Below are 20780 nucleotides of genomic sequence, written 5' to 3' on the forward strand. Positions count from 1 at the left end.
CCCTGCATGGGGAGCGTGGAGTGTTACCCACTGGACCACCAGGGAAGTCCCATAATGTAGCCTTTTATTGGCAAACGCTGGGCCTTATGAATCGTGCATGATCCACAGCGCTTTGCTCAGTGCCTGGATTCAAACTCAGTTTGTTGAATGAAGGGTGGATTATTTGGGATTATCACTTTGATATCAGTTCTGTGGAGCGGAGCCGCAGCGCAGTGATGACTGGCGGCCTTCCGAGATGAGTGAGAGCAGACTTTCTCTTCTTCCTTGCAGCCATTTCTTATCGCTACTGAGCCTGCTCACAGCAGCTCCCCTCTCCTCTCATTCTAATATGCTGTTTCTAAAATGCTATGGGATTGGAAACTTCAGAAGCTTGTTAGAAATGTCTAAGGTAAGAATAAAACAAAAGTGAGGGCCCAGTGGATTCGTCTGTGAGTATACCAAGTCATCTTCAGGGCCCTGTAACCAGCATTTCATTTGTTAGGACATCTTTTGAACATTTGCCCTGGTTCTCAGCTGTGCTCTGTTTACCTAAAGTTGCAGGGAAGCTGAGTTCTGGATAGATGAATGCTCCTTTACTAGGTTCCCATGATGTCAGGCACCTATAATCTCATTGTCATAAAACTTTCCTGAGGCCATTTAAAAAAATCACTTAGCTCTGGTTTACTTAAGGAAAAAAGAGGTGGATTAAAAGATATTGGCTAGGGACTTCCCTGGTGGTCCAGTGGTAAAGAATCCGCCTTACAATGCAGGGGATGTGGGTTTGGTCCCTGGTGGGGGAACTAACATCCACATGCCGCGGGGCAACTAAGACCACACGCCACAACTACGGAGCTCCCACGCCTCAACTAGAGAGCCCGTGTGCCACAAACTAGAGAGCCGAAGCGCCACAACTAGAGCGAAGCCCACGCCCCACAATGAAGAGCCTGCAATGCCTCAAAGAAGGTCCTGCGTCTTAGCCGCAGCTAAGACCGACACAGCCTAAAAAATAAATAAAATAAATATTAAAAAAAAAATGAATTAAGCCAGGCAGAAAGAGACAAATATTGTTTGATTCCACTTATATGAGGGACTTAGGATAGGCAAATCCATAGAGACAGAGTAGAATAGAGGTTAGCAGGGGCTGGCGGAAGGGAGAGTGTTGCATTGTTGCTTAAAGGGTACAGAGTCATAGCTGAGATGATGAAAAAGCTCTGGAAAGGGATAGTAGTGATGGTTGCAAACACCGTGAATGTACTTAATGCCACTGAATCGTACACTTAAAAATGATTTAAATGGTAAATTTTATGGTTATGTATATTTTACTGCAATAAAAAAAGCAGGGCTTCCCTGGTGGCACATTGGTTAAGAATCTGCCTGCCACTGCAGGGGACATGGGTTTGAGCCCTGGTCTGGGAAGATCCCACATGCTGCGGAGCAACTAAGCCCGTGCACCACAACTACCGAGCCTGTGCTCTAGAGCCCGCTCGCCACAACTACTGAGCCCGCATGCCACAACTACTGAAGCCCTCGCGCCTAGAGCCTGTGCTACACAACAAGAGAAGTCACCGCAATGAGGAGTCCGCCCACTGCAACGAAGAGTAGCCCCCGCTCACCACAACTAGAGGAAGCCCGTGTGCAGCAACAAAGACCCAACACAGCCAAAAATAAATGAATAAATTTATATATATATAAAAGAAAGCAATCCCCCCCAAATCATTTAAATTCCTCTGAATCTAGTGAGTTCCTCTGAATCTAGTACCCCCTGAGACATCCTTAAAATATACACTAGCCCTCTTTTCTATCCTGCTCCGACTTTGGGGCCCCTAACCTAATAAGGGTAATGTTGAATCTTGTCCATTTATCAGCATGTCTCCTAACCTTCCTGTTCTCAATCTTAGCAAATAGTCAATCTCCTAATACTCACTGGAGTCATGAAATGCCTCTTAGTAGCATAGCATCCACATATTTCACTGACATTTGGTCTTGTGTTTTCTTTCAAATGATCACCCCCAAAATGAGAAAGATGCTACCCCAACACTTTTGTTTTTATCACTATAATACCTTCTTTATTAGCTGAGTAAGGGTGAGACAGACTAAAGTTCAGACTTATACCAAGGAGAGCAACATCAATAATTCAGCCAGCAGCTTGGGGTGAAGTGACTCCTGCCTTTCAAAGGATCTTCTTGAAAAGCACAGAAGCTTTTTTTCTTAAGGCATCACTTTCTCCTAGATATCAAGAACATTGATACTTTTAGTGAATTGCTTACCATTTATGTTTAATTTCCTTGATCTATATAGATCACTGAATGTGTTGAATTCACTTTATTCTAAATCTTTTTGATTTTTAGGACTAATCTGTATTTGTGTGTGGCCAGTCTACAAATTTGATCTGCTCAAGTACCATGGGTGTGAGGTCATGACTTAGAAAACTAGAAGGACATTAAACTATAAACAAGGATAGTTGTGTCTAGAACAGGTTTTTGCAGACTATATTTACAGCCCATTGGGGGTCTTGAAATAATTTCAGTGGGTTGTTATTAGCATTAAAAACAACTACCGGGCTTTCCTGGTGGTGCAGTGGTTGGGAGTCCGCCTGCCGATGCAGGGGACGCGGGTTCGTGCCCCGGTCCGGGAGGATCCCACATGCCGCGGAGCGGCTGGGCCCGTGGGCCATGGCTGCTGGGCCTGCGCGTCTGGAGCCTGTGCTCCGCGACAGGAGAGGCCGCAGCAGTGAGAGGCCCGCGTACCGCAAAACAAACAAACAAACAAACAAAAAACCCAAAACTACCACAGAAAGAATAGAATAGAAAATAAGAGAATATGTTGCATTTTTTCCAGTTGTAAATGACTATCTGTGTGTATTATGTGGGTGGTATATTGGGTCTGAATGTAAAATGTATTTCTTTTTAAAAAATTATTTATTTTTTTGGCTGCATTGGGTCTTAGTTGTGGCACGTGGGATCTTTGTTGCGGCACGTGTGCTTCTCTCTAGTTGTGGCGTGTGAACTCCAGAGTGCATGGGCTCTGTAGTTTGCGGCACGTGGGCTCTCTAGCTGAGATGCGCAGGCTTAGTAGTTGTGGCACACGGGCTTAGTTGCCCCGTGGCATGTGGGATCCTAGTTCCCCGCCCAGGGATCGAACCCGCGTCCCCTGCATTGGAAGGCAGATTCTCTACCACTGGACCACCAGGGAAGTCCCTAAAATGTATTTCTTATTGGGGACTGCAGTAAAAAGGCTTGGAAGCCAATGATTTGGACGAGAGAACTGGTGGGGGCGGGGGGTGGAGACAGGTAGACAGTGATGGTTGAGTTGGAATTTTGACATTTACGTGTTTTACTAGGATGTTGGTTTTCATTTCCAAGTGACTAGAGGGAGTCCCTTAAAAGAGACCCTAAGAAGGAATTCCCTGAAGGAAGCCTTGTGCATGAAATCCACCTCTTTTTATAGCACATTTGTTGTTAAGTTCCTAAATATTACTTGGAGAAAGAGTGGATCATGCGATGGTCCAGGCCACAGACGCTGTCATCCATGGTCTCTTCAGCAAGTCTTTGAAACTCTCACTTTAGTCAATTCACTAAAGGAGAATAAAAATTCAGCACTCATGTTTAACAGTCCGTTTACAGGGGACTTCCCTGGTGGTCCAGTGGTTGAGAATCTGCCTTCCAATGCAGGGGACGTGGGTTCGATCCCTGTCGGGGAACTCAGATCCCACATGCTGTGGGGCAACTAAGCCCATGTGCCGCAACTACGGAGCCCACACCACAACTAGAGAGCCTGCACCTAACTAGAGAGAAGCCCATGAGCTGCAACGAAAGATCTTGCATGCCGCAACTAAGACTCGATGCAGCCAAAAATAAATACGTAAATATATAAATAAATATTACAAAAAAGAGTCAGTTTACATTTCAGAGATGTGATTTAAGCATTTTTGACTCCAGGGAAGTTATAGAATCACAGAATTTTAGTCCTGGAAGTGATTTTAGAGATGGAGTGCATCGTCTTTTGAATTTTATACTAACAAGCCCGAGGCTAAAAGAGGTTAAAGTAGGGACTTCCCTGGCAGCGCAGTGGTTAAGAATCTGCCTGCCAACGCAGGGGACACGAGTTCCAGCCCTGGTCCGGGAAGATCCCACATGCCACAGAGCAACTAAGCCCATGCACCACAACTACTGAGCCTGCGCTCTAGAGCCCGTGATCCACAATAGGAGAAGCCACTGCAATGAGAAGCCCATGCATCACAACGAGGAGTAGCCCCCGCTTGCCACAACTAGAGAAAGCCCATGCACAGCAACGAAGACCCAACGCAGCCAATAAACAAATAAATAAAATTAAAATAATAATAAATAAATAAATAAATAAAATAAAAGAGGTTAAAGTAACCTCTGCATTCAGGATGGGGGGAGAGTGGGGACAGAGGAGTTCTGCAGACTTGGGGTGGTAAAGAGATACACACTGAGGAATGGAGGTACGAAGAGGCCCGGCCAGAAGCCTTTGGGTTTTTCTCAGTCGCTGCAATAGAAAAATACAACTGTTTTTTCCCAACTCAAAGAAAAGGCCTCCCGCCCTTCTGCTTTCTTTTGGCCTCATCCCTAGAAGGAGAAAGTCTAATGGGTTCTCCTTTCTCTGTGCTGCTGCAGCGCTTTGTGTCTCCTGGCTGAAGCCCTGCAGGGCCGGGGTTGGGGGACAGGGTGTGCCTGGCTTAGGTGCAGTGAGTGTGAACCAGCTGGACTGGGAAGGTGTTGGAACAAGTTGAGAAGATAATGATGAGCAACGCCAGAGCTAGATACATCGGGCCGGTGAATAAATGTCACAAAAGAAAGAAGAAATTCATTCATTTCACTGGAACACAGGGAGCTAAAGGACAACTGTACTCAGTTTGATGACAACTCACTACATCACCTGTTGGCCATGTAGCTAGGTGCTGCCACTGTTTGTGATTTCTCCTAACAAGTGGTTTTTGTTTGTTTGTTTTTTGAATAGTCTGATTCGCTGTTGCAGCTGGGTCCCAATGTTCCACACCTGGTTCCCACTGCCACCTCGTTAGCTGGCACCTGTGGAACCCAGAGTGTCAGGAGCCACATGGCAGGTGGGCAGTGCTGGCAGCGTCACATCCCTCTTGCTTTCCAGCTCCACCAATATTCTAAACAAAAGTTCTGCCTCTTGAAACACTATAAGGAAAGGTCAGATTCTGTATATAATACAGCTAGTGGCAGCTCTTCCCCCAAAATAAATGGTGGAAGAGAAAAGAAGGGGTTATTCTGAGTGTAGCCTGTCGAAATTTTATTCCCCGACTCGTGAAGGCTAGAGGAGCCTTCTATGGGGGTGGGTCCTGCTGGGATTGGTGGTTTCTTAGGAACATGCAGAGAACAGTCTGTGGTTCTGGGGATGCTAAGGATGACTCTTCAAGTTCGCTTGCCCCTTAATGTGTAGCCTTACTGAGCATCTGCTGGTTGGAGGACAGGCAGTGTTTTTGAAGGAAGTCCTAGGAAGAGAGCCCTGGAAGCTGGCTTGCATTACAGTGGGGGTGGAGGAACACCAGGGCCCGCAGCTGTGATCAATTCCTACAAAAGCGAGGTGGGGGAGGAGATGCCCCAGTGGGAGGTTGCCTGGGCCACAAGGTTAAAAGATGGGCACAGGGGAGAAGGGTCAGGTCTCAGAATGCTTTGCCATTCTGTAGTGTTTCCTGAGGATTGAAGCATCAGTCCAGAGACATCAGGATACACTTGTGACTGCTTAACTTCTCCTGGAGAAGACACTATGGTTCTGGTTGCTACAAAGCCCTTGTGCCCTACTTGGGGTTACTGTGCTGGGCAGCCTCCCAATTCACCTAGCAACCAGTAAGAATCAAGCACAGAGCTTTCTCTAAGATGCTACCAGAAAAGTAAATGATGAGTTTCCAGAGTTGGACAGACCCCAGGAATTTGAAGGATGAGCCCATCAGCATCCTTTAGCATATTCCAAGCAAAGCGTCTCTCCTACTGTGCATCAATCCCAGGAACGTGAGTGAAAGGTAACTCGGATCTAGTCTGGGGCCTGGTGAGACCTAGTAGGAGGTGGCTGCCGTATTTCCATTACTATACTTTCAAACCCTGGAGTAATGTGTCACCGAGTTAAAAAGAACACAGCCTGGGCCTCAAGAAAACTGGGTCTGCTGCTCTCTGTGTGATCTCAGGTAAAGCCCTTCTCCAGGCTTTAGATTCCTCATCTTTGACATGAGGAAAGTGGACGTTCCAGCTTTAACATCTACAAACTATGAACTATAAGAGAGAGAGAGGGCTTCCCTGGTGGTGCAGTGGTTAGGAATCCACCTACCAATGCAGGGGACACAGGTTCGAGCCCTGGTCTGGGAGGATCCCATATGCCGCAGAGCAACTAAGCCCGTGCACCACAACTACTGAGCCTTTGCTCTAGACCCCGCAAGCCACAACTACTGAGCCCATGTGCCACCACTACTGAAGCCCGCACGCCTAGAGCCTGTACTCCACAACAAGAGAAGCCACCGCAATGAGAAACTCGTGCACCGCAATGAAGGGTAGCCCCCGCTCACCGCAACTAGAGAAAGCCCGCGTGCAGCAATGAAGACCTAACACAGGCAAAAAATGAAAGGAAGGAAGGAAGGAAGGAAGGAAGAAAAGAAAGAGAAAGGAAAGAAAAAAAGAAAGAAAGAAAGAAAAAGAAAGGAAGGAAGGAAGGAAAGAAAGAAAGAGAAAGAAAGGAAGGAAGGAAGGAAAGAAAGAAAGAGAAAGGAAAGAAAGGAAGGAAGGAAGGAAGGAAGGAAGGAAGGAAGGAAGGAAGAAAAGAAAGAGAGAGAGAAAGCCAGGAAGTGGAAATAGGAGCCAGGAGCTGGAAACAGCGATATTGAAAAGAACCAAGGCCTGTCATCGGAGGGTAATTGTATAGCTCATTAGCAGAGACAGGACAGAAGAGCAATGGCGACACCTCACTCTGAGCAACTAATGGATACAAGTGTTGGAGAGTTTTTAAACTGCTGCAGTAAGGCCCCAAAAGACTACACACAAAGCCAGCATAGCCTGGGAGGGATCTGAATCCGAGGGAAGAACTGGAGTACGCTTCCAGCCCGAGATTCTGTCAGTGATGGATTTGGAGTAGAAGACAATTTGTGGCTATGCTACTGTCTAAATGTTGCTTCAAATGCTATCTTCTTGGTGTTTGTAGGCAAAAATAGGTAGTTAATATATAGTCAGTCTGACGGCATTGTGCTATTAAAATTACATTTTTCATAGCACTCTGCTGAATTAAATGTAGGTATCTCCCTGCCAGCCACTCTGAGGACCTCTGAAGTAGTATTCTGGGTGCCAGACCACCAAGACGGCAGCTACTCACACTTTTGGGTAGGCCTTGGCAAGCTCACCTGCCTGGAGGGGGCAGGCCACAAAACCAACCTTTTTCTGAGATGGCAAACATTGCTGGTGCAACTGATTCCAGACAAGATAGGGGACCCCATTTAAGCTTACAGAAACTGATTAAAAATGAACCAAAAGGAACACACAACAAGATGAAGGCGCACAGCTACACATGGACTTATTTGCTTAGTTATCCCATGTCAAGGCCAAGGTTCAAACTCTAAATTTGTCAAGATTCGACCACCGAATCCTACCTATCATTAGCTAGAAGTCTGTCATTTGGCTTCTGGTCTTAATGCACTACAAAAAGATAAGAAGTAAATTTCTTGAATATTAAAAACTTCATCCTGGGACTTCTCTGGTGGCGCAGTGGTTAAGAATCCGCCTGCCAATGCAGGGGACATGGGTTCGAGCCCTGGTCCGGGAAGTTCCCACATGCTGCAGAGCAACTAAGCCCGTGCGCCACAACTACTGAGCCTGTGCTCTAGAGCCCATGAACCACAACTACTGAGCCTGTGTGTTGCAACTATTGAAGCCCGCATGTCTAGAACCTGTGCTCCGCAACAAAGAGAAGACACCGCAATGAGAAGCCCGCGCACCACAATGAAGACCCAATGCAGCCAGAAAATAAATAAATAAATAAATAAAAACTTCAACCTGTCTACAACTTTTGTACAAATTGTTTATGTGCAGCTCTGACTTTATTATTCAGCCTAGTTGTAGATTTGGCCAAAACTTTGGGAACTGAAATTAATAAACTAAAAAACAAAATGTTTATCATCAGAGAAATGAAGAAAGGGGTATAGGGAAATATTTATTTGGGTTGTTATGACAACAGAACAAGCCATCACAACAACATTCTTTCTTTTTCATCTGCTAAACTTTGGCTTGACAGAGCCTTAAGAAACACTCAGCGTCCACCCTAGAGATGAAACGGAGCAGAAATGTTATTCTAAATTCGATAGATTTTTGGCTCAACTTAAAACCCTTCTGTAACTCACACGGTGTTTGCCACGGCTCCCAGCTCTTCCCTCTTGCAGTGGGCAGCCACAGCTGCGGTGCTGAGCAGATGAGTCGTGCGATGCGGAGGGTGCTGGTGGCAGTGACTACAGGCCTCAAGCAGGCTAACGTCCGCCCCGCGAAGTCACGGGGCCACTCCCTGAGTTTGCAGCATGCCCTGTTCCCATGCCCTGTTCTCATGCCCTGCTCTGTGGTCTTAAGAAGACTGGGGCTACGGATGGCAATCGGGAGAGGCCCGCTTCTCGCTAAGCAGGGCTGGAACTCAGTGCATGTGCAGCCTGTAGAGAGCGGTGCCAGCTGATGAGGATGAAAGTACCGGCGGAACTTAGGCTGAAGGCTTTCTTCATAGACTTTCCCAGGTCCGACAGCTTGCGGCCAGCTACTTGTTTGTCATGGCCTGGCTGAAAAACACTTCAATCCCCTCTAGCTATTTTCCCGTAAATCAGAACTAGACTGAGGCTGAGGCCTCCCAGAGGAGTACCCTTAGGCGGAGCGGAGGAGAGAAGGAGGGTTCTGGCTTTCTCCCTCAGTGACGTCACACCCACCATGCTTTTTGGTGGCGTTTCTGTGCTTCAATCATTAGCTAGGTCTCTGCCTCCCAGGTGAGGCAGACTTCTGTGCGCGCTCCCTGTTAGGGGAGGGGGCACATCTGCGGGTCAGAGAAGCCCAAAAAGAGAAGGCCGTGCTGAGGCCCCCTCAGAAGAGGGCAGTTAAAGCTGCAAGAGGAGGTGCAGAGGGTGCCCCCAGCTGCTGAACACAGGCTAGAGCAGAGGCCTGGGAATCCCATGAGAGCAGATCCACAACATGGTGTGTATTTATCTTTAACCCACATGAGGTGAGGAGGGCCATTAGCGGAGCACTCACAGTGAGTTACCTCAGCGTCTCACCGCCCTGAAGTGCCCACAATCAGAATCCCTCTAAGGGAAACGCTATCTGGATGGTTAATACTGAACCAGATCCCCGGGGAGAGAAGTGGGCCTCCGTGAGGGTGGGGAGGGGCAGATGTCTGGTTATAGGGCTGACTTTCCCTCAGTAGCGCCTTCATAGAATCCCAGAGCATTTGAGCTAGAGGGGTCCCACAGGAATTACACAGTCTACTCCCCCACTTCACAGCTGGGCAGATGAGGTGGTTGTCCCCTGGGGCACTTTTAAAAAAACTTTATTTTATTTATTAATTTTTGGCTGCATTGGGTCTTCATTGCTGCACGCAGGCTTTCTCTAGTTGCGGAGAGCAGGGGCTACTCTTCATTGTGGTGCACGGGCTTCTCATTGCGGTGGCTTCTCTTGTGGCGGAGCACAGGCTCTCGGCGCACAGGCTTCAGTAGTTGTGGAGCTCAGGCTCAGTAGTTGTGGCTCACGGGCTCTAGAGCGCAGGTTCAGTAGCTGTGGTGCACGGGCTTAGCTGCTCTGCGGCATGTGGGATCTTCCCGGACCAGGGATCGAACCCGTGCCCTCTGCACTGGCAGGCGGATTCTTAACCACTGCGCCACCAGAGAAGCCCCTTGTTTTTTGGTTTTTAAAAATATTTATTTATTTATTTGGCTGCGCAGGGCCTTAGTTGCGGCAGGTCGGATCTTTAGTTGCAGCATGTGGGCTCTTAGTTGCGGCACGTGGGATCTTTAGTTGCAGCAATGTGAGCTCTAAGTTGCAGCATGCATGTGGGATCTAGTGCCCTGACTACGGATCAAACACGGGCCCCCTGCCTTGGGAGCGCGGAGTCTTAACCACTGGACCACCAGGGAAGTCCCCCCTGGGGCACTTTGGAAATCACAGGATGCCTGAGGTGGATGAGTCCTGGGTCAGGAATTGGGGTGGGGGGACCTTAGTAAGTCCTGGAGTAAGATCGCTGGGAGGGCAGACACCAAGGAGCACAGTGCCAGGAGGCCTGGGGCACCCTGGTCCACAAAGTCAGAGAATATCATAGCTGGGAGAGACTATGGAGGTCACCCAGTCCACCTGCCTCACTGGGGTCCCGGCTGGAAGGCTGAAGGCTGTAAGGGAGGGTGGGCCCTGGGGAGAAAAGCACAGATGTCTTAGCATCTTCAGGAGACAATTCTAGCCTGATTGCCAAGCACCAAGGGGGTCCTAATGGCATGTTTTTAAAAAGACTGTAGACGGACAGTCTCACAGACACTACCTCCCCCCCCCCCACCCCACCACGGAGGCCTGCTCCGCTTCCTCCTTTGCCCTGGAGCCAGCTGACCTTGTCTGAATCCCGGCCCTCCCACTGACCCCTCCCTCCCTTGAGCAAAGTGACTTAACCTCTGTGTGCTTTTTAGCTTCCTCCTAATAGAACCTAACTGACTGAGTTGTCAAGAGCCTGAGAGAATACAGGCCCAATGCTTAGAGGAAGGAGCCGGGCCCAGGGCAGCTTCCAGCGCTCCCTGTTCTCACGGTTGCGCTGTTGTTATTCTCTCACGGTTGCGCTGTTGTTATTCTCATCAGGCTCGCTCACGCTGTGTTTCCTTCTCTTCCTGCCTCAGAGCTCTCAGGGCCTTTCTTTCTTTATTTCCCCACCTCTTCAGGTCCACATGGAACTAGTGTTGGGTGGAAAGATAATTTATTGGGCAAGAGAGAGAACACTTTGAGCCATTTGTAACAGGACAATCATGGGCTGCTTCTGCGGACCATGAGATGACACTGAAGCCCCAGCAAGTCAGCGCTCCGAGGGGCCGGTCCCAGGCAAGCCCTTGTTTCCTAAATGAAGAGACCCGGGGCCAACAGCTGAGGATGTTCAGGCCTCCTCCCGATCCGGGAAGACCCCTCTTGTGTGATGAGAGATGGACGTGCAAGCCTGAATGTTGTAAAGGGTCTAAACATGTAACTCAGGTATTTTATACGCACATTCATGCACAGGCACACACTAATTAGTGCACCATGGCCTGGCTCCGGACCCAAAGGCGGCGCCAGAATTATCCATGTCCCTGCCCCCGCCTCCTCCCCTACAAAAACCCTGTCTCCTCAGTGCCCCACGTCTGGCAGCTGCTGCAAAAGAAAACAGCCAGTGGGCAGTAAGGGCCCTATGGCGAGAACGGCGCGCAGCAGCTACAGCTGGCATTTCACGCTCTCGTGGGTGTCTGCTGCTTGAAGAGACTAAATCTCTCAGGGCAGAGTGCCAGGCACCATGGCAGGTGGGGTGACTAGAGAAACAACCAAGTCCCTCTAATCAGAACACTGCGGTGACTTGTCTCCTGCCAGAGCAGGAGGGGAGGGGGCTGGGAGGACCGACCAAGACCCAGGGTAGGGCAGGCTCCATTCTCAGGGATGGGGTCCCTTCACCGTCCATTGTCTCTCATTACAGCAGCTCCGTGTGAGGGGATGCCCAGAGTTCAACCTGTCAACCCAGAAATCTGTCCAGGGACAAGGTAGACGTGGCCAAGTCCCTTCCCAGACATCTCTGTCCTAAGTACTTCCCAGTGTCTTGGTGCCCTGAGCCTCTGACACATGCCCTCTGTTGCCCTGCAGGGATGCACTGGTCTTTGATGAGGCTCCCCTCCCTTTCTGTTCCCAGCTTCTCTTTCATTGTACCTTCATGAGAAAGACAGGTGATACTTTCTGTTCTCCTTCCCCCTGAAGAAAGCCTGGATTAGGGCGGGGGCCACAGGCCCTGGTGGCTACTCCTCTAGAGGCACGCCCACCTTCTCAGACATTTTCTCAGGCTGGACCCTTCCCGAGCCTAACATCTTTAAACCAGAAGCAAGCGTCTCAAGGGACTGTTTGTCCCATCTCCACTCCTGGTAAGCCTTCTACTCCTTGCCTAGGTCTTTCTGAGATCCATCATTTTCCCCTCCCCCAAAGGAAAGCCTGAGAATTCTACAACTAAAGACGTGGGGGAGTGGGGGATGGTAGGGCTTCCAGAAAATACAGACAGTTACTCGAGTGCCGGTGAAATCCCATCCTGGTCACGGAAGGGTTATTTCTCAGCCTTAGCTTCCAGGGCCCTAACCCAGAGAACTCTCTGGTCCGAATTCCCCAGTGCCCAGGGAGCTTGGAGAGCTGCCTGGCGCCCAGCACCAGCTGCAGGCTATAGGCAGGGCCTGCTTCCTGAGCTGACAAAAGTACACAGGGAGTACAATAACTGTGACATTAAAAGTGAATAGCTAGCTCAAAGGCAGGGTGGGAGCAGCCTGGGAGTAGCCAAGTGGCTGCCGTCCAAAGGGTAGCATCATCAAGGTGACCAGATGGGCTGCGGCGGAGAGAGGGCTGGATTCCATTTCCCACCACGCCTCCTGAGGGACCCCACATTCATACACCTTGTCCTTTCCATGCTTCTTTCCCTTTTCGTCTTCCTCCCTTTTGTTTTCTAGAGTTGAGAGTCATATTTCCTCTCCAAACCACAGTTCTCCAAGTTTTGTGTTTTGGCATTTCTTCTTTCCAGATGGACTCTCAGCTGGCCTCCCTGCCTCTCCTGCGGTTGGCCCACCTCTAGCTGGGCCCCATATCTCAGCCCTTCCTGGAATTGCAGCCACCACTTGTGCAACTATGTCCTCAGGTCCAAAGCGAGGAAGGCTCTGATTTGGTATTTTGAAATGATGAAAATGCCAGAAATTTTTTTTTTTTCTTTTTTAAAGTTCAGAATTAACCCAAATCCCTACCTGCATCTCCTTCAGGATCTTCTTTGATTTGTGGCCTGGGCTTTGCAAATCACTGAATGTGACCACGAGGATGTGGGTGCATCCTACTGGGCAATGAGTTTGTGTGTGTGATTTACGTTAGTACTGAGAGGAAGGGATGCCTTAGGCTGTGTCTCTGCTTTCCACCACAGTCCTGCAGCCCTCCAAGAACCGGGCCTTGCCCATCTCTGCCAGTTCCTGGCTTTCTTCTGGGCTTTCCTCTCTGCTCAGCCACACTGAGCTGCTTTGCAAGTTCCTGAAGGCGATGCTCTTGGCCTCTCGTCTCCCTGCCTTTGTACAGACAGCTCCTTTTGCCCGCTATGTGCTTTCTACTTGCTCTTCATCTTAAGACACAGGGAACTCGCCTCCACTGGGAATGAGCACCCTCCTTGGTCTCCAGAATGCTCTGCCTCTAGTCAGCCTTTACATGCTGCTGGGTGGTCTGTTTACCTCTCCATTCCCCGCCTTGGACTGAGGCCTCTTTGAGGACAGCTCTGTGTCTTTAATGCCTCTTTCCTTAGCACATGGAAGGGTGCCCAGCACAAAGCAGAATGAGTGAAAAGTAGACCAAGTACCAGAAAAGTAGTGCACAGAAGTGCGGGCTCACCTCACTTTACACAACTGGTGTGCCTCACAAACCTCCAGCCTTAGCTGTCCACTGACTCACACCCCTTCTTCCGAGGAGCTGCCTCTGCAATCCCAGGCAGTCCCTACCCCACAGATTCCAGACGGTGTGAGACGCCCGCCGCCCAGACACCTTAGCAGGAGTAGCCACGGGTGGTACCTGAGTTTGTCTGCGATGAAGATGACCCTCCTTTCCAGAAGCAGGGAGGCAAAAACACAGAGCAGGTGTCGGACGCTGAGACAGGAAAAGAGAGACTCAAAGTCCACGTGTTCGAGCCGGGAGTCCAGAGGGCGGCACAGTTCAATCACCTGCCGGGAAACAGGAGCAGCATGAGGGGGGCCAGGCCTCTCACACGCAGTGCAGACCTGGGGCTCTGCGATCTGCAGCAGGGGTGGCCCACTGCCAGTGGAAAAGGGAAAGAGAAAAAAAAGGAAAACAAAAGGGACTGGGAAAGGAAAGATCACAGGAGATTGGGGAAGGAGGTGTGTTTGGTAGGGACTCAGTCTCACAGCTGCGTGTGAGGACAGTTTGGACGGAGGTGGGAAGAGAGGACTGCAGAACAAGAGGCCCTCGGCCCAGGATGGTTGGAGACCCTCCTTGTCTATAACATATCTGGAGACCACACAGGGAGTTCTATGACTGTTGAGGTCCTGTCCCTCGCAGTCCCACAGCAAAGCGTCTCCGTCTCACATGGGAATCACAGGCTCACGCAGAAGGACCAGCAGATCCAAGCACCTCTTTCAAGACTCACCTCCTCTAGAAGGTGATTCGTAATGAACTCAACCCCATTCCAGCCCCTTCCCAGTGATGGCTCTTTCAGCTTGTATGCTTAGTGTGCATATCTTCTCACTCCGTACTTGCTGAAATGTTCCTGAGTTCAAGTCATTACTCATGTGCAGGTTTTTCTTTTTAAATAGCTGACTCCTTCTTGGTGAGCAGAGACTGGCTTCCACTCTCAGCACGGCACCTGCCTGGTGCTGCCCACACAGTGGGGCTCACTAAGGTTGACACCCCCATGGCCAAGCCACCTGTGTCTGTAGGGGTAGTTTAGGATTCTCCAGCAACAGGGAGACTGCTCCTCTCTGTGCTGGGAAGTTGGGTTGTTCCAGAATATCCCAGACACATCCTCATCCTTCCCCTGTCCCCAGAGGTGACCTGCTCTTCCGAGGGCCTTTAGAACTGGAGACTCAAGGCTGAATGGGACCTGCCCTCTGATATCCACAGAGTCACACACAGGGAATGGGAAGGATGAAAACAAGCTCTGGCATCAAATCCCAGCCCAGCCAAGGAAAGGGACATGCTTCAAAGTCTAGGATGAATAAAACGTAGTACCTGAGCTTATCTTCCCTGAAAAGAATCTGCTTTACACTATAAAGTGGTAGAGGTGATGCAGACCAAAAACTTGAATAGGTTTAAATACAATTTATGAAGGTAGTAGGCTAATAAGAGAAGCTAAAGATGTTCACTGCCCTGGCACAGTTCTGAGCCAGAATCCTGGGCTGGATGGACTGGACTTAGGGTGGAATTTATGATACTCTTAGAAATGGGTGATCTGGGCCAGCCTGAGGAGCAAGAGGACATCACTGAATATGACAGCCCACTGGAAGCCAGCCCCTGGGATCACTGGAACTTGGCCACAGTCTGGGCTACTCCCCCCAGGACAGGAAAGGACTCTGATGGCTTACCTCAGTTCCTGATCCTGGCAAGAAGTTCTTGACAACAATGGTTTTGCCCAGGGCTGGGAAAGGGGCTTCCATGACGCTCCTCATGAGAGGCTGGACCAGGGCGGGAGAGATGCCTCGTCGTTTTTCCACCTCATCCAAGATCTGCCAGGGGCAGAAAAGCAGCTCAGCTATCCTGAAGTCAGGTCATCAAGGTGTAGCTCTGTTCCAGATGAAGTGGGCCTGCCACAGAGGCTGAGGAATTGTGGGGAAGCCCGTTGTCCTCATCAGGCCAAACAAAGTGTCTTTCACCTTGTGTGTTAGGGCCCCAATTCTCTCCTCTATGCAGCCCCTCTTTTTCCACGTGACTCTGTAATTTCTCCCACTAAAGGGGTGAAGTATAGTTTCTTGCCCCCTTGACTTTGAAAACTGTCCTGTTTGTCACACGGGTATGGCCATGTGACTTACTGGATTGATATATGCATTCTCAATGGGAAGAACAGCACCCCCCAAAGAGGTAAAAATTGGTTTGGGGGTTGGTGGTGAAAAACTTAGATATTGTGAGGGTTTATAGCCTTCTAAGGTGCCACAGTACATAAACAGATATGCGATATATCTATGGAATTAAAACTTCTCTGGGGGGGCACTTCCCTGGTGGCACAGTGGTTAAGAATCCACCTGCCAATGCAGGGGACACGGGTTTGAGCCCTGCTCCAGGAAGATCCCACATGTCGTGGAGCAACTAAGCCCGTGCGCCACAGCTACTGAGCCTGTGCTCTAGAGCTCACAAGCCACGACTACTGAGCCCATGTGCCACAACTACTGAAGCCCGTGCGCCTAGAGCCCGTACTCCGTAACAAGAGAAGCCACCTCAATGAGAAGCCCACGCACTGCAAAGAAGAGTAGCCCCCGTTCGCCACAACTAGAGAAAGCCCGCGCACAGCAACAAAGACCCAATGCAACCAAATAAATAAATAAAATAAATTAAAAAAAAAGTTTCCCTGGGGGGTAGCCATTTGGGCAACACAAACCAAAACCAATGAGATACCACTTCATACCCATTAAGATGGCTGAAATAAAACACAGGTAACAGGTATTGGTGAGGAAGTGCAGAAATTGGGACCCTCATACACTACTGGTGGGAATGTAAACTAGTGAAGTTTTTCTTTTGAAAACATTCTGGCAGCTCCTCAGAAAGTTAAACATAGAGTTACTATATGACCCAGCAATTCCACTCCTAGGAATTTAACAAAGAGAAATGAGAACATGTTCACATGAACACCTGTACATGAATGTTCATAGAGCATTATTCATAGCAGTCAGAAAATGGAAATAACCTAAATGTCCATCAACTGATGAATGATAAACAAAATGTGATATTCATATAGTGGAATATCATTCAGCCATAAGAAGGAACAAAATACTGATACGTGCTACAACATGGGTGAACCTCGAAAACACTGTGCTGAGTGAAATAAGCCAGACACAAAGGGACAAATAGTGTATAATTCCACTTACATGAGAGCCTAGAGTCGAACTCATAAAAGAGACAGAAAGTAGAGTAGAGTGGTGGTTGCCAGGGGCTGGGGGAGGAGGGAACAGAGAGTTAGTGTTTAATGGGTACTGAGTTTTAGTTTGAGGAGATGAAAAAGTTCTGGAGATGGATGGCGGTGACGGCTGCACAACAATGTGAATAAACGTAATGCCAACCAACTGTGCACTTAACAATGGCTAAAATGGTAAATTTTATGTTATGTATATTTTAGCACAATAAAAAGACAAAAAATTAAAAGTAATTCCATGGGGAGGGGAGGCAATTGAGAAAAAAATATCTAAAAAGGCTGCTTAGGGGATCAATAATGAGAAAAAGGTTGCGGAGGACTGTGCCAGCAGAATGAGGCAGAAGTGACAGTGGGCCAGTTCTAAGCCCAGGCCTTAGGAGGCCTGCCTTATGTGTTTCTGCTCGCCCTCTCATGCCCCTGCCACAGCTGCGAGAAGAGCACGCATGGGACAGCTTACTGTCTAAGGGAGGTGACAGATGTGTGAGCCAGACCCGCACCCAGACTTGCAGCCTTAAGCACAGCCCAGCCAGCCTAGATCAGCCAACCCCCAGCCTACTAGCAGCACATGAGTGAGCCCATGGAGACCGGCAGAGCCGAACCCCAGCTGCCTGCCCCTCTGTGAGAGTAAATGATGGCTGCTTTACACCACGGTGGTTTGTTACATAGCATTATTGTAGCAATACTTCTGCCTTTCTTCAGAGATTCTGAGAGCTGTTCTTATCCATGATTCCTCTTTCTGTACTAAAGGACAATTTGCCATTTTAGTTATCCTTGTCCCTCACCTAGAAATAGCTTGAGATTTTGGAATCATTTAGCCAAAGCTCTGTCTATGGTTCTATGCTGAATATTTGCTGTGTGATCTTTGGCAAGTCTTCATACTACAGTCTTAAAACATATGCTGTCACAAAACTGACATGAAAAGGCAGGACTGTGCATCACACGAGTATGTGAGGATGTTTACTTGCTCTGCACCCCCTGCCCATGATATAGCAATGCAGCTTATGTGAACCCCAAAGCTGCCCCTGGGTGCTGGGCTACCTCACATCAGCTGTTTGCTCCTAGATTCATAAGCATTCTTGCAACAACAAGGGCTATGACCTACAGCCTTATTTCCATGTTTAAACAAGCCCATGTTGAAGACTGGCATGAGCAGCAATGCATATCTGTGCTGCAGCTTGTAAATGACTGACTTTAATGTACAATGATTACCACTTCACGTGGAGTGGAGGTAAGACCATGACTCAGATTACACTGATAACGTTAACTACCTCAGACTTGCATACAAGTTCTACCTTGGCAAGAGGTCACGCTACATCAGTATAATTCAGGCTTCCTCTGAGTTCAGGAGGAGGGTGGGCAGGAGGGAGGGAGACTTTTGTTTCGGAATGCTTTTAGGGAGTGTTGCTTACATCCGTGGAGAGCAGATGTAGGACTTCAATTCTCTAAAAGAAAGCTCAGACTGAAATACGTGCTCAAGAAGGATTTTAAAAAAATTTATGGAGGGACTTCTCTGGCGGTCCAGTGGTTAAGACTCCAGGCTTCCACTGCAAGGGGCATGGGAACGATCCCTGGTTGGGGAACTAAGATCTGCATGCTGTGTGGTGTGGCCAAAAAAAAAAATTTATGGATTATATATTCAGGTCTGGTTAACACAGGAAAAAACGTTGAATTATACCTAACTTTTGAGATTGGCATCATATAGCATAGTAATTATCTCCTACACACCATTCTGGAATACTGGGGTGGGTAAGCCAATTCACCACGGCAATCCCTATGTCTTGGTATACTGGCTCATTTTCCAAAAAGGACCAAATTATACTAAGATTTTGATAGAGCAGTCTTGCGATAGCAAATCTTGCACACACACAACAGATATACACACACGACACATATACACAACACACAACGTGACAAAAGATAATGCTTAAGGAAATTAAAACGTATGGAATATTCTGGGGAGATCCTCTGCCCCTCCCATCCTCAACTGCAATGACTTTGACCTTCTCCCCTCCCCCACTTTCTGGGCCACAACCTTCATCAGCTCATTTCCTGTCCTAAAGTTTAGAGAATAGATGAGGCTCAAGGAAGGGAGAAGGAAGAAGTGGGAAGGAAAACAGGTGGGGGAATAAGAGGATAAAAGTCACACGAGTTAGGGTGTCTCCTGTGTCCTCCTGGGCCCTGCCCTGCATTCCCTCCCTCCCTTCTCTGAGGCCCAAGTCCTCACCTTCGAAAAGAGGCTGAAGCATCCCAGGCGGCTCACGATGCAGTAAACTTCAGGGAGACGCTTTCCTTTGCCACCAGGCTTTTTGGAGTGAAACACAAGGAAATCATGAGTGTTACCAATCTCAGGGGAGGAAAGACCCCAAATGTTTTTAACATGCTGCCTATTGTTTCCATACACCATAGCTTTTGAAAATCAGTGAGGTAAGCAGTTACCAATACCCCGTCTTATAGGTGAAAGCACTTCTAGTTACGTAGACATATTTTTTAATTCTCCCAAAGGGACCAAATCAAGAGTGTTGTGCACACAGCAGGTGCTCAATATGGCCTATAGCACCATAAAATAAGGAATCTTGTTTACCCGTATCACTGTAATTCCTCTCAAGGAAATTATTTATTCTTTATCATTATTATAATAAGTCCGAATGAGAAATCATTTCTGAAAATCCTTTTTGGAAACTGACTTTTAATTTTCAAAACAATCTCAACACTTAAGCTCTAAAGTAATTATATCAACAAAATCTATTATCCCACTTAACTTTTTTGATTATTATCCACACTTTTTATTCACTAATTACTAAACAGCCACTATGTGCCATGCGTTATTCTTGACTATATTAGCCTATTTATAAAAAGACTAAAATATACTCTCAGTGGAAAATGATTTGCCACTACAGAAGATCGTCCCCAAAATGGGCCTCAAAAAGACCAGTTCTTAAATGTTTTGGCAAAATCATTTCATTGAAATAAGTTTCTGACTTTTATAGGTTAATGTTCTGAAGGAGGCACTTAAATTATTTGCGTCATAAACAACAAAGCCATCCTTCTTCTGCCCTAACAACTATTATGAATGTTCTCTGTAGGCTCTCAAAGTCTGTTTAGCACACTTTATTAGAAAGGACATTTGGTTTGAGGAGAGAAAGTCATTTATTTGGCAGGGAAAACAATGGAGAGAGTATTTTCTTTCCAAAGGAGACAGACAATGTTCCCGTCTACCAGTAAGACTCACGTGGACCCCCAAATATTCCTTCCTGTTTTTAACTGCCCCGGTGAACTTGCTACACCTCCTGTCCCTTCTCGTGTGGCACGTGGTGAGTGAGACCTCAGGAAGCCAGCGCCGGCTCTGCACAGAGCTCTTGCTGACCGAGAGCAGGACGTACTGACCAGCAGTCTTCGGCAGTAACCGAACCTCCTGCTCCCATCTTCTCCAGTTAAGACAAACGAGAATGTTTCACTGTGGTTGGGAAAACGAAAGCGCGTTACAAAGCAAAACAAAACCAAAGTCACATCGCGTTGAGCAACCAGGGGACATTCTGGGGGAGGCTGTCAAAAGGGCTGCTCGCTGTCTGGCTTGTCCACCTCTGGGCTGGGGCTCCGGTCACCTACAGCTTTGGAGTCTGTGTCAGGGACAGGGAGATCTAAAGTGTCGCTGCGTCCTGAGACGAAGTGAGGAATTTTCTTTTCACCCTGAGCCCTCATATAATCCTATCACCTGGGCCATCCCATTGCATGCACACAGCAGTCATTATCTGAGCCCGGGAGTGAGGTGGCATCTGCTGATCTAGGGATGTGCCTCAGCGAGGGAGCAGTGGAAGAGTAGGACACTTCTGTGCCCCTCTCGGAACCGCCCCTTGCGCGGCTCTCCGAGGCCTGGACCGTCCCTAAAGACTGCTGGGCCAACTTCAAGGAACTCAGTATCCCTCAAACACTCAGGATTTGGAGCCTCCTGAGTTTGG

General features: G+C 48.4%; 1 protein-coding gene across 8 annotated transcripts in view; it reads right to left on the minus strand.

The window, feature by feature from the left end:
- The window catches only part of DENND2A (DENN domain containing 2A), a 108482-nt gene that overhangs the window by 12954 nt on the left and 74748 nt on the right, over positions 1–20780 (minus strand). For all 8 annotated transcript variants that reach the window (XM_079930960.1, XM_079930967.1, XM_079930963.1 and 5 more), the window contains 4 exons: positions 20209–20278; positions 19049–19126; positions 15287–15427; positions 13761–13909 (listed from right to left, as the gene is read on the minus strand). In XM_079930960.1, coding sequence (XP_079787086.1) covers positions 13761–13909; positions 15287–15427; positions 19049–19126; positions 20209–20278 — 438 coding nt within the window. The remainder of the gene's footprint in view (positions 1–13760; positions 13910–15286; positions 15428–19048; positions 19127–20208; positions 20279–20780) is intronic.

Source organism: Stenella coeruleoalba (assembly GCF_951394435.1).
Source record: "Stenella coeruleoalba genome assembly, chromosome: 9".
Lineage (NCBI taxonomy): Eukaryota > Metazoa > Chordata > Mammalia > Artiodactyla > Delphinidae > Stenella > Stenella coeruleoalba.